The following is a 13,798-nucleotide window of genomic DNA, read 5'->3' on the forward strand; positions in this document are numbered from 1 at the left end:
TAAGGATATGTCTGCCTGTAATTCATAGACACTCCTTGTGTAAAATGCAGTACCAGGCAGCTACCTTAAGGCTTTGCTTCACAAACTCTCTACTTTGCTTGCATTAAAGAGCTAAGCTGTTCTTGGCCTAATTTGTTCCCAAAGCTATATCCATACCTGAAATGCCTTTTCCCAGTTAAATGTTTTCACCTTGGCAGTTCTGCTTCCTGGCATTAGTCCCACCCTCAATTAAATTTAGTCTATCTGTATATGTAAATTATTTGATTCAAAATAAAAGGAACTGGACCATTATAACTGACATTTGATGAGCAGTTCTTCATTAGAATATAAACAGAACTCAAAGAAGGATCAAATGATAATGCGTCACAGAAACTTTTTCCTAAGTGTTCATGAATGGCTTCAAAGGATATAAATGCATTCTAAAGTTTGAGATAACCTTATTAAAAAACTTTTTTACTACATCAGTTCACTTTTTAGATTTTCCATTGTGTCCTCTGACATACAGCATAGTTAAACATTAAAACAATAAAAGTAAATCAATACAGTTAAAATTAAGAAAATTAACAAATATGCTTAATTGCATATCTGTGATAGTGTAAAGAATGCATCACAAACATGAAATAAAATTCCTTTTTCCTTGTTCACTCATTTGTCATCCTCCTAAAAACCTGAACAGTCTGTTAAACATTTCTAGGAGTTTTCCATTTTGCTGTCATATTCCAGACATATTACTACATGTGTTGCAAACTTCTTAGTAGAAGCCTATAAAATTAAACCCAGGCATACTGCTGTATTTTAATTGCTGGGTGTATACTTTTGATTAGTGTTATTGGCTGCTATTTTAATTGATTGATTATGTATTGTTCTTACTATATTTCAGGCCTTTGTACCTACTTTTGATTGTGAATCATTATTGCTGTTATGCCAATAAAGGTCTGAACAAATATATTCCAGACAGTCTTCAAAGATATCCCTACATTGAGTGTATTATTGTAGTCCAGCCTGGAAATTTATAAGGGCTGTACCAAGCTCTGCACCTTTATTCTCTTGAGAACCAACAGCTCCTAAGTAGAATTTCCCATTGTTATCTCCTCCTCAATCAGACTGATCTTCAGGTTTTGTTCTTTATCTTTATCTATGCTGCCATTTACTCCAGACTAGGGGTGCCAAACATGCAGTTTGGGGGGCCGAATCAGGCCCCAGAGGGCTCCTATCAGGCCCCCGAGCAACTGGCTGTCATCTGCTTCCATCTCCCTATATCTAGCTTCCTTGCTTGTTTTGCAAGGCTTGCTTGACTGCACAGGAGCTACAGATCAAAACTTCTATTTTCTCCATTGGCTGAGGATCCTCCCTTGGGGGGGAAGGGGGGAGGAATAGCTTGCTTTACCAGGCTCTCTCAATTGCACAGCAGAGCTACTGAGCTAAGCCTCTCTTCCTTCTATTGGCTGAGGCTCCCCCCAACCCAGTCTCCTGGGGAAGGAAGGAAAGAGCCAGAGCTTCCTTTGCCCAGTTCCCTGGATCCCATAGAAGAAATACAAAGAAAGTATCTTTAAGACCAATGAGTGCTAACATTTTAAGCGGTTTTTTTGAAGAAAAAATATACTTGTGTTTGTGTACTTTATAAAATTTATATCTCTGCTACCTAATCTTATATAGGTACACACATGGCCTGGCCTGACAAGGTCTCATTTATATCAGATCCAGCCCTCATAACAAATGAGTTCGACACTCCTGCTCTAGACACTTGGTAAAGGTATTCACTGCCTCACTTGCTTTGTAAGGAAAGGAGAAAACATACCACAAGATGGACAATGGTAGTGCAGGTAAAGAGTTCTACTAAGGTGACAGCTTCCTGCACTAGGGAGGAGAGCCCATAGTCTTGTAGGTGAGGTCAATACATTCCATAATCCACCTATCTAAGCAGGATTTGGATACCTTCTTGCCTTTAGAAAATTTCCATTGAAATTGTACAACATCAAAGAGGCTAGCACCAAATTATTTTTTGACTGTTTTAATTATTGAATGTGAAATTTTATAATATTGTATGGATTTTAATTGTTTGTTGTGGTTTTATTCTGTGAGCCGCCCTGAGCATGCCTCGGCGGGGAGGGCAGGATATAAATCAAATAACGTATAAGTAAGAATAGAGAAAGTCTGTACCAGAGTATTCTGAATGTCTGGTTCATGCAGTTTCTTTTCCTTCATAAAGCACGTGTGGGAAACTGATATATTGTAGTCTTTTCCTTACATCAGGAAGGTCCAAATTTTGTATTTCCAAGCTCTCCTTAATACTTAGAGAATGGCCTGCTGGACTCATTCACAGATGGATTGACATTATAACAGCATAACCTAGAAGTAAGGGTTTCATGCTATTGGAATGCAGATACTACAAATCTCAAAATATGTTTGATATACAATATAAATAAAAGCAAAGGGAGATAGAACTTTTAATACTTTCACATACCACTAGAAGTCTTCTGTGTAGAAGTGTACTGTGTGTAGTCACGATCATATTGATTTGAAGTGATGGGCTGCTAACACGACTAAAGAGTAAAAAGAGCCAGTGAGGTGTAGCGTAGTGTAGTAGTTAGAGTGTCAGACTAGGTTTGATTCCTTAGACTGCCATGGAAGCTTGCTGGGTGATCTTAGGCCACTCAAGCACTCTCAGTCTAACCCATCTTGTGGGACTGGGGACAGGATAAAATGGAGAAAAGGAGAACATGACACTGCTTTAGATCCCCACTAGGGACAATGACAGGATATACATGAAGTTTAAAAAATCCACTATAAAGAATTATGTGGCAGTGTCCTTCTAGTTGTGAAACAATATTAAGGCACAGATTGACATGCTTCAAATCCACCACCAAATCAATTATCAAAAACAGTCTACTCTTAATTCAATTGTGGAATGTTTCAGAGTGGAAATATTTAGAAATTTTTAGTATAATTTATTAATGAAATTTTCTTATTTGCAATGACAGGAAGCAGGGAGTACAAATAAATGGATTGTTCTCTCAATTGAGAGAAGTGTGAGTGGATTCCACAAGGATTGGGACTGGTGGTATTTAATTCGTTCTTAACAGTTTTTGAATTGGGGGTGACCAGTGTGGTAACCAAGTTTGCAGATAATACTACATTATTCAGCATGGTGAAAACCAAGGCAGATTTCTCTAAATTGGGTGAGTGGGTGTTTAACATGCAGATTGGGGAGGGAAAGTCCTAATTTGAAATACATACTGATGGGGTCTCAAGTGACTGAGATTAAAGGATCTTGGGGATGTAGTGGAAAGCTGAATAAAAATGTCACCCCAGTTTGTGGCAGTGGTGAAAAAGCAAAATCCATGGTAGGAATTATTAGGCCAGTCACTCACTTTCAGCCTAACCTACCTCACAGGGCAGTTGTGAAGATAAAATAGAGGAGAACAATGTAAACCACTTTGGGTGTCCACTGGGGAGAAAGGCAGTAAATTAAGTAAATAAATAAAATGGAAATTAAGTATGTGCCAAATGAAAAATGTGGTTCAACCTGTAGCGCCAGTTGTCACTTCCCATCATCAGTTTGCTAATGCAAGTGAGCATGCATAGAAGTTTTAAAGAAAGTATATATCTACAGTATAGCTGTTCAAAAGAAAGCAATTTGCCTGTGATCGTTTTATGAGTTCGTGATTTAATTAGTGTGCCTGCATTCTTTTAGTAGATGTTGCATGACATAAAACTGTAGGATAGGTTTCAAAACTGTGTTGGGAAAGATGGGGAGGGGGGTATTGATGTGAGATAGCACTTAATCAGGGCATTAATTATTGAAATGAGATCCCCAAGATCTACCTACTTGTAAATCACTTCCTCCATCCTAGACATTATTCACTGGTATCAAGTAGATAGATGTGTGTAGTGAGGGAAAAGCACCCTGCATGTATATGGAGTGTTTGCAGTCTTGGCATTCAAATAATTGATTGTTCTTGGCAGACATTTAGATTTGCCCTGAGACCTGGCTTGGAACTTGATTGCCTTTCTCTTGTGAAAGGTTCTGGAATTTTAACCTTCCTGAGCATTTTGCAATTTCAGACTTTTATATCTAATTCCAGATTCCAGGGTGGGCAAGAGCTTGTCTATGGTTGTTATTTTGTGACTAAAATACATTCTGTGTAGGGAGGCCAGACTGGGCTCTATATGGGCCAGGGCCTTCTCAGTGGCAGCACCAATGCGGTGGAATGCTCTCCCCGAGGCCATAAGAGTCCTGCGGAATCTCTCCCAATTCTACAGGGCTTGTAAAACCGAACTTTTAAAAAAAGCCTATAACAACTAGGGGAGAAGGCTGCCACTCTTGCGCTGCTGGGCAACTCCACCAGAAGGACCACCAACAGATAAATGGAAAGCCTAGTATGATTTGAGCCACCTATGCTTTTAATATGTTGTAAAGTACCAATATTTTGTTTAAAATTGTTTAAAATTGTAAATTATTATATCTTATCATTTTATATCTGAAACTGAGATGTTGGTTTTATTTTGATTGTTAGCCGCCCTGAGTCCATTTGGAATGGGCGGAATATAAATGGACAGTAAATAAATAAATGTGTATGATCAGAGGCATGCATTTCTTTGCGCAGGCAACACTACAAAAATGTAGCTTGCAATTATGACTGGAACCAAACATTCATTCTGCTGCTACCCCGCCCCCCATGGTCTTGCTTACTTCTGAGACAAATTTCCCATTCCAGATAGAAGAGGCAAATCCAAAATAGTATAAATCTCACTCCACTTTTCTTTCCAGTATTCTCACTTATCATTGTGGGCATGAAAGAGAAAATAAACAAGATACCCAAAGGGGTGATAGGACAGAGGAGAAGAGACTGAATATGGCCAGGAAAGGTTAACAGCTCCAGATGGCTTGCTGTTGCCTTTCTTTTCTGCATTCCTTCCCAAGTTATTCTTCTTCTTGCACATTTCCCCTTTTATCTCACAACAAAAAGAGCTCGGAATTCAAGGTGGAGTGGGATACATTGGGGGGGGGGTACTGGCCATCCCTGCCATTCATAATTTTTTTACAGATACCTCTAGCATCTGAGTAAATCCAGTAAAGACTGTCTCACTATTACTAATAGTTTCAAAAATGTGATACATGATTTAACCCCTGAAATCTAATGCAAGGTATTTCTTAATCCAAGAATCATAGGGCTGAACTGATTTTGTAAATACTCTTGAGTCAGATTCTCCCATGCATTAAACCATAAATGTACCATCCCTACTCTACCAATGAAACCAACCTACATCATCCAAGTGATGGCATGCTACATAGAGAGCAAGAGCTTACAGTAAGCACTATGACATTTAAACCTTTATCACTGAAGTAAAATAAAACATTCCAGATGGTGCACCTGAATGTTTAATACCACATACCACAGAAAGAAGCATCAAAATGCCTTTAATCTATAGAACTGGGGGAAAGTTCAGGTAGAATAGTGATTTTTTTTGTTAATTGTTATTTTTGTTTTAGTGGAGGCTAATTTAGAAGACTTTAATTTTAACTGTCACAAGTTTTCCTGTCAAAATATCTTTTAATTTTCTACCTAGCTGTAAAATCTTTCCAGTTGGTTAAGGAGTGGAATGTGCAGAGAGAAATGTGGCAAGTCTTTAGGGTGGCCTTACTGTTTCAACAGATAGGACTGTTGCAACTTCTATTCACATCTTGATATGTCATAAGAAGATTGCTAACTTGCTGTTGTGCCAGCAAACTGGTACATGCATGTATGATTGTGTCATGTCCTCAGAAAAGTTGTTTAACTGGCTGACTGGGAACATACAAAGTATTGCACTTTTAAAAAAAATCTAGGGAAAGGGCAAATGGTAATTCTTGTGAAGATAATTAACTTTTTACTAATTTTAAATGACAATTATATATATTTATTTAAAACATCTATTAGCTGCTTACAGAATTTAAGGTGGCTTATGCTGTAAATAAAACAACAGTTATAAAAGCACACATAAAAGACCACAATTTAAAATTTCTTATTAGGACTGCCAATAAATAAAAACTGAATTAGTCAAAATATCAAACAAAACTGTCTTTAACTGCCTCCTGAAAATTGAAAGTGAGGGGACTAGGTGCACCTTTCTGTGGAAGTTGTTCCATAATTATGGGGCTGCTACTGAAAAAGACCACTCTTGTTTACCTACCAGATGAGCTGCTTTGATTGGTGGGACACTCAGGAAGGCCTTTCCCTGTTGTCTTAATTCCTGGACAGGCGTGCATAGGAGAAAAAGGTCCTTTAGGTATCCCAGTCCCAAGCCGCGCAAAGCTTTAAAGGACAAAAATAACACCTTGAATTGGGTTCAGGTGTGGATTGGTACTAACATGAATTCGAGCAGACTTCGAAGGATGATGGAAGGCAGGAGGGCCTGGTGTAACTTGGTCCATGGGATTGCAAAGAGTCGGGCTTGACTGTGCAACTGAACAACAACAACAAATAATTGTTGTAGTATTGGGATCACATACTCCTGGTAGCTGACTCTCACCAGCAGCCTAGCCACAGCATTTTGCACTAGCTTCAGCTTCTGAACACTCTTCAAGAGTAGCCCTCAGGAGAGCACATTGCAGTAGTCCAATCTAGATCTGACTAACTCAGGAAAGGGTGCAGCTGATGCACCAACCAAAGCTGGGCAAAGGCACTCTGAGCCACTGTGGTCACCTGATTGCTAAGGCGATGGTTGTGTCAAGCAGCTCTTCCAAGTTGTGAACCTGGATTTTCAAGTGGAGCATAAACCCATCCAAGACAGGAGAGATCTGAAGTCCTTGGTCTGCCTTTCTACTAACCCAGAGAACCTCTGTCTTGCAAGATTTAAATTTTAGTTTATTCACTGTCATCCAGCCCATTAGAAACTTCAAGCACCTGTTCAGAACATCAGTAGCATCCTTGGAATTAGGTGGAAAAAGAAGGTAGAACTATTATCCTCATATTGGTGACACTGCAGCTCATACTTCTTGATGACTACTTCTAGTAGCTCTATATAAATATTAAACAGCATGGGGAATAAGATTGGACCCTGTAGAACACCACCGGCTAGTGGGCTTGTGAGCACAGCTGATGGCACACATTTACTTGAAAGTAAGTCCCAGTGATTTTATTTGGATTTGTTGTGTCTAACATAAACATGTGCTTTGCACTGCTAGCACTTATACACAACCTCTCCAGGCAAATCTTCTTCATTGATGTGGCTTCTGTGCAGTCCCACATTGGAACTGCATATGCACAGAACTGCCATAGAAAATATTTCTAAAGCTTTCTAGTAGACTGCAAGTGCCCCTCCTCCTTCTGGCACTTTCTTGCCAAAACAATCACCCATCTAGGAAGAGGGGTGCTGCTCCTTCAGTTCTCTTTTTAGCTGCCCCAAAGAGAGGATCTCCTTTGCTGTTCTGTATTTTTTCCTCACCTCATTCTTGTTTGTGCACTCCTTACATTCCTTTTCTTGGCTTTTGGTCTGCTTGTGGCTTGGTACAGGCTATCACACTCTGTCTTGAATATGTGCTTGTTCAATGCCACTTTACATATAATGGCTTTCCCCAACAGAGTGCTGTTTGCCATATTCCTGCATGTATTTCAGTTGGAACACATGTAGAGAGCTCCCTGCTCCTTTATAATACAGTTCTGGATGAGTGTCATTATGGGACATTAAATAACTGTTGGGAGGGTGGTCATCCATGGTCTCATCCTTTGAGAAATTCACTCAGCTTGCTAATCTCCCATTGTGGGACTACACAGAAGCCATGATGATAAAGACAGGGCTGCACTTGCTTGTAATTGTTGTTTATCTGGTGGTCTCCTGCGCAGGCATACATTCGTCCCCCCTGCCCCACTGTGAACTCTCTGGAACCTTAGTTTCTTGGAGTCTCTGTTAGTGGCATGGAGAGACCTGAGGGAGTGGTGCCCTTCCTCCTGGTCATGTTATTGTTTTGGTGAGAAAGTACCAGAGGGAGGAGGGTCTACTAGAAAGCTTTGGAAATCTTTTCTGTAGCTGACCAGAACACACACAGTCCCAATTTGTGCCTGCAGAAAAGACCACTCAATGAACAACAGTTACAGGTAAATGCAACCTTGTGTTCTCCTCTGTGGCCTAAATATGGCCACAATTTGGGATAGCACCTTGGAATCATATCCTTTTAGGAAAATGACAGTACCTCACAATAGCATTAAGAAAAACACAAGACTACTCAATGCTTTTTTCCCCCAAGTTCTTTTGTTACATTCATAAATTAGAACTGATTTTAAAATTACATTTTTTCCTCTTGAGATTTTAAATATAAATTTATTTATTTTGCAGGACAAAACTATCATAAATCTTTTATTTCTTTCAAGATGGAGGAAGATGAATTAAGTGAAAGAGAGCTGTTTGTAGCTTCTATTATGAGCAGAGTTAGAAACTTGAAAAGCAAATATAAAAATGAGGACACTGTTACAGATGAGCTTAATTTTACCAAGATATCAGCTGATATAACAGGTATGTAGTATTTTGTTCTGTATATTTGTCAATTAAGTTATTGATTTGACTTTAACAGTTCCTGCTTATTTGCGTTAAAATTTCAAGGTGAAATAGTGAGTTGATTACATTTGCTTTTATTAAATGCAAAAAGCAAACCTAATAACACCTTTGTAGAACACTTGAGTTGTAAACACAAACCATGATTGCTGTCCTAACCAGAACTGGAAAATTCACAGACATCCAAACCAGAACTGGAGAACGATTGTTTGATTTTGTTTACAACTTGGGTTTGGAGGACCAATATGACTGTAGAGCTTCATGTTACGTTTGAACAGACAAACTATTTCCTAAGGGTGGGGACTGGAACATGTGGGGTAGTAGAGTGTTTGGGATCCCATAGTTCACTCACATTATGCCAATGTCTTGACATTTTGCATATTAACCAATTCTATAAGATGACCTGTACAATATGCAGTTCTGATTTCTGATGTTATTGTTAGAAGCTACTTAGATTATCCAAGCATTTTAAAAGTTCCAAAATCAGTGAAAAGCTTTTTGGAGTGTGAAACATTCTCCCTCTGAGGTGGAGACCATCTCTGTCGGTGATTCCCATCCATCCTTCAAGGAGACAGGAAATACTTTTTTCTACTTCCTGTTGGAACCTTCAGAATGACCCACCCTTCAGTTCTTTTCCTGCCTCTACAGGGAGAGCAGCTTAGATCAGGCCTTGCCTTTATCTACCTCTTAAACTCTAGATTTTTCTTATATATTTTCCCTTATAACTACCTTTATATACTTCCTTTAATTCTTTTACTGTTTTTCCTTATATTCTAACTCAGGCATGTTTAACTTCGAACAGGTCATGATCTATTTTTTCCGGACAAAAGTGCTGGTGATCTACCACCATGAAAATTAAGTTTCAAATTAGTTTCGAATTAGATTTTAACTCACCAAAGTTAGGTGCCACTGCTCCCCTCCCCCCATTTACAATGCACCTTCTGTCATCTACTGGTAAGCAAAATAAGCAAAAATAAAACAGAAACAAAGATCCAGAAAGAACTGCAAACAGTTTTTCTTAAATTTTTATTGTATAACTTTCTTTAACTGTCTTAATAACTTTCTTTAGCTTTTATCGAGTAATTTGTGTTAAATGTAGGTCAAGTATTGATCCAGGCTGATCTTGCACAATCTTTAAAACTTTGCTCTTGCTAATTTGTGGGACGTCTGAGTCTGCATTTCATCCACCAGCTTTTTGAAGTTGGGTGAATATTGCGTGAGGGCCAGTCTCAGGGAATCCTGTAGTTGTTCATCTGTCATGTTGGAACGCTGTGTACGCTTTGTCATTTTCGGATGGGAAAACGTAGATTCACACAAATAAGTTGAACCAAAACAGAAGTGTACAGCTTCACTGCATCTTCTCAAGTTGGGAAATTTGTCTCTAGGCACTAGCTTCCAAAATGATTCTTGCTCATCATGGGTCTTGAGAAAAATGTCGTTATTAAGGGTTACTATTTCGTTTTCAAGAGATGCCTTGTTCAATGAGTAAATTTTACTGACAGCAGCTGCAGTTTCCTTAACGTCCATATCTTCTTTGAATGGGTATGACAAGTACTCCACAACTTTTTCAGTTCTTTGGAAGTCACAGAATCTTTTTTCGAATTCCTGGATAACAGAGCAGATTTCTGTCACATACTTCTCGTTCTAAAAAACAAAATTTGGATATTGTCCCAGATGGTCCTGCGTATTAGGAAAATGATCAAAAGTGTTGTTTGCAAGGTCAGTCATCATTAGCTCAAATTTGCTCTTGTAGGATGAAACTGTAATCATCTTGCCAATGCATTTGATTTTACCTTGTAGTTCAATGTTCATATCACTTAGTTTGCCTGTAAAGTCGGTGAGAAATGCCAGATCACATAACCACTCCTCATCTTCCAACTCTGCTTTGTCATCTCCCCTCTCCTTCAAAAACCTTCTTATTTCATGCAGCAAATCATGAAATCTTTGCAGAAATTTGTGCCTACTTAGCCACCTTACATCTCTGTGCAAAATGATTTTTGCTGCCCCTTCATCAAGAGCTAGATTGAAAAGCCGTCTTTGAAGTGATCTTCCACGAACTGAATTTACAATTTTGAAAGTGATGTCCATGACAGTCTTTGTATTGAGTCTCTTGCTTGCCAAAACTTGCTGGTGAATGATGCAGTGGTAAGAAAGGAAATCTGGAAAGTCGTCATGCTGTCTATAGAGGCCTATGAAACCGTTAACCTCACCTGTCATTGCTCTTGCTCCATCAGTAGGGATGGAAACAAGTTTATGCAATGGAAGATTACACTTCGTCACAAAAGAATAGAAAGAACTGAATATTTCCTGACTGGTAGTTCTCCCTTTTAAAGAAATCATTCCAAGTAGTTCTTTAACACTGAAGTCTTCAAAAACCATCCGAATAAAGACTAGTAACTGGGCTATGTCTTTCATGTCTGTAGATTCATCCAGTTGGAGTGAGAAAGCAACACAAACTGAAACATCCTCCAACAATTGTTCAGTTGTGTCTCCACACATCTTTTCTATTCCCCGCATGACGGTGTTTCTTGACAATTGTACATCTTGAACAGCAGGACTGATCTCTTTCTTATTCTTAAATCCTTCAAAAAGATTGCTGCTTCAAGAAAACAATCTTTTACAAATTCTCCTTCATTGAAAGGTTTGCATTTATTTGGGATCAGGTTGCTGACCTTGAAGGATGCCATGGTTGCATTGACCAAACGTGACCTTGGCTTAGCCATCAACTGTTGCTATGCAGCCTATTTAGATTTAAGTTCTTTGAGCTTCAGTTTACGAATTTTACTTTTGGGTGGAAAATCAGCATCAAACTTATTGCTATGCAGAGCCTTATAATGATGCTCCAGATTACCCTTTTTGGGCAAGGATACAGCGGCGTTACAAAGTAGACAACAACATTTGTCTTTCACCATGATGAAGAAGTAGTCCATTTCCCGTTCATCATGAAAGTGGTAGGTTTTGCTCTTCTTTGGAACACTCATCTTCGTTATACTGGGGTGGCTGGGGCGCTAAGTTAACACTGGCTGAATCTGGTCCAAAACTGTCACTGTCCCAAAGTATTAAAGATCAACAGGAACTGAAGATCTCTGGATGATGCCAAAACTACACATGCAGTTCTAAAAGTAAAAATAAGAATTCATCATACTGGCACCAATAATCAAATACCACCACACCAAACAATCATAAACCCCCCCAAACACCTGTCCAGCAAACTATGAGACCAAGTGGGGCTGGTGATCTACCTCTGACCCCTCCACGATCTACTGGTAGATTGCGATCTACCTGTTGGACATACCTGTTCTAACTCATTTTGGTGAAGACTATCAAATAAAATCTGCTTACATTTTCCCTCAGAGGAGAATGTCCTTCATGTTGTGTTTCCTTTCTATATTTTACCGTTTTTCTCCTCTGCCTCCCTCTTTCTCTTCAGAGGCCTACAGAGGATCAATACTTTTTTGCACTTTTGAAGTGCTTCTGCATAATATTTTTTCTCTCATAAAATGGTGGAGAAAGAACACTCAGGCGCTTTTCTGACTGACGAGGAGTCAGAGGCGTCCGCAACTGTGATTGCTGCGTACTTTTTAGGCGGGGCCAAAATGCCTTCATGGCTTGTTTGTGCTGTCCATCTCAATGGACTCCAGCAGTCAGTGACAGCGGCATCCAGAGCAACAATTGTCTGGGTCTGCAATCCCACTCAGAGAACAACCATTGCTTCCTTGAAGGCACTAACTAGGAACTGAAGGCTGCCGCCTTTCTTGTTGATGCCACCTTAGACAGCTTAATGTTCACTTCTGAGGCCATGACTTCCACTTCTGTGGCTAGGAGGTTGAGTGCTTGGCCTGCAGGTATGCTTCCTAAATCCATGGTATCTGACTATCCATTCCAGAGTGATAGTCTCCTTGGTGACTACCTTGGTAGATTTCTGGTGAAGACACATGACAAGAAACAGACCATGTCCTAGTACATCTGTCATTTCGATGGATGGGGAAATCACTCCTTTTGTGCCTAGCACTCCTTTTCCAGGTTTTGATCTGTGCAAAAAAAAGTAGGGGGGGGGCAATGTTAGTCCAATCCCAAGCAAGCAAGACTACATGTCTCTTCCAATGGCAGTCAGGTTTTCAACCTTCCTTCTGGTCTAGATATATTCTCAAGACCCTAGATGTCACTGTTCATGGCTACATCATAAAATCCACAAACTCCCATCGGAGCAACTCATTCAGTCTCTAGTGTCCAAGGTCTACACCTAGAGAATAATCACTGAACAGGCCGTACAACATTTTGTCACATTTGGGCTATGCAGCCCATTCCTTTTCCAGAGCAGGATTGGGGAAATATATTTCATCTTATTCACAATTTCCAAAAGGAATGTTGATTGGAGGGCCAGCTTGGATCTCAAGTTTGTCAAGCTTCGGGGTTTGCTCAGGGAATCGTTGAAGTCCATAACAGAGGCTCTTAAGCCCCAGGTATTTTTTTACTTCAGTAGTCCTGACTGATGCCTACCTACACATCCCCAATAATCTCGCTCACAATATTTTTCAGGTTTGCAGTGATGGCCAATGTTTCTAATGCCGGACACTTCCTTTTGGACTCTCCAAGGCCCCCAGGGCATGTATCAAGATCCTGGTAAACCCTGTAGTCCACCTCAGGCACCAGGGGATTTACAACCATCCATACTTGGACACCCCTCTCATCAGGTCCAGCAGCCTCTCCAAATACATTTAGGACACCTAGTCCACACTCCTCTGCTTACAGGAACATGGTTTCATAGTTAACTAGTCAAAGAGTTCCCTTCAGCTGTCTCAACTGGGAACCATCATTAACACAGGCTGCTGTGATCCTGGTAATCCAGGACAACTTCCCATCCCTATTGTTTCTGGACAAACTCATGTGTCTGCTGATCTCCTGCTTAGACATAGTCCAGTGGGCCAGGCTTCACTCCAGACCAGCATTCCCTTTGTCCCTACCAGTTGTCCATCATGGGAAAGAAGATTTTTCATCTCCAGGTTCCTGTATCCATCAGATCCAGTCTTTTCTGGCAGATGGAGGTCAGAAGTCTTTGACAGGGCAAGGTATTCTACGCCCAGTCCTACATGGAGTTCTTCACAGCTGCGAGACCTCAACATTGGGGAGCTATCATGAACAAGGTTCTGGTACAGGATCAGTGGACTCTCAAATAACAGAGTCTTCTCATCAACTTCTAGAACTCAGGATCATCCGGCTGGCTCTAAATTACTTCAGACTGGATCTTGCCCATCAGCATGACTTA

At 39.9% G+C, this 13,798-nt stretch overlaps 1 protein-coding gene across 1 annotated transcript in view; it reads left to right on the forward strand.

Annotated features, from left to right (window-relative positions):
• TTK (TTK protein kinase) overlaps window positions 1-13,798 on the forward strand; it is a 78,843-nt gene that overhangs the window by 7,415 nt on the left and 57,630 nt on the right. The window contains exon 2 of the mRNA XM_060236424.1: window positions 8,317-8,493. Within this exon, the coding sequence (XP_060092407.1) occupies window positions 8,352-8,493 (142 nt within the window). The 5' untranslated portion in view covers window positions 8,317-8,351. The remainder of the gene's footprint in view (window positions 1-8,316; window positions 8,494-13,798) is intronic.

Source organism: Heteronotia binoei, chromosome 1, assembly GCF_032191835.1.
Source record: "Heteronotia binoei isolate CCM8104 ecotype False Entrance Well chromosome 1, APGP_CSIRO_Hbin_v1, whole genome shotgun sequence".
Taxonomy (NCBI): domain Eukaryota; kingdom Metazoa; phylum Chordata; class Lepidosauria; order Squamata; family Gekkonidae; genus Heteronotia; species Heteronotia binoei.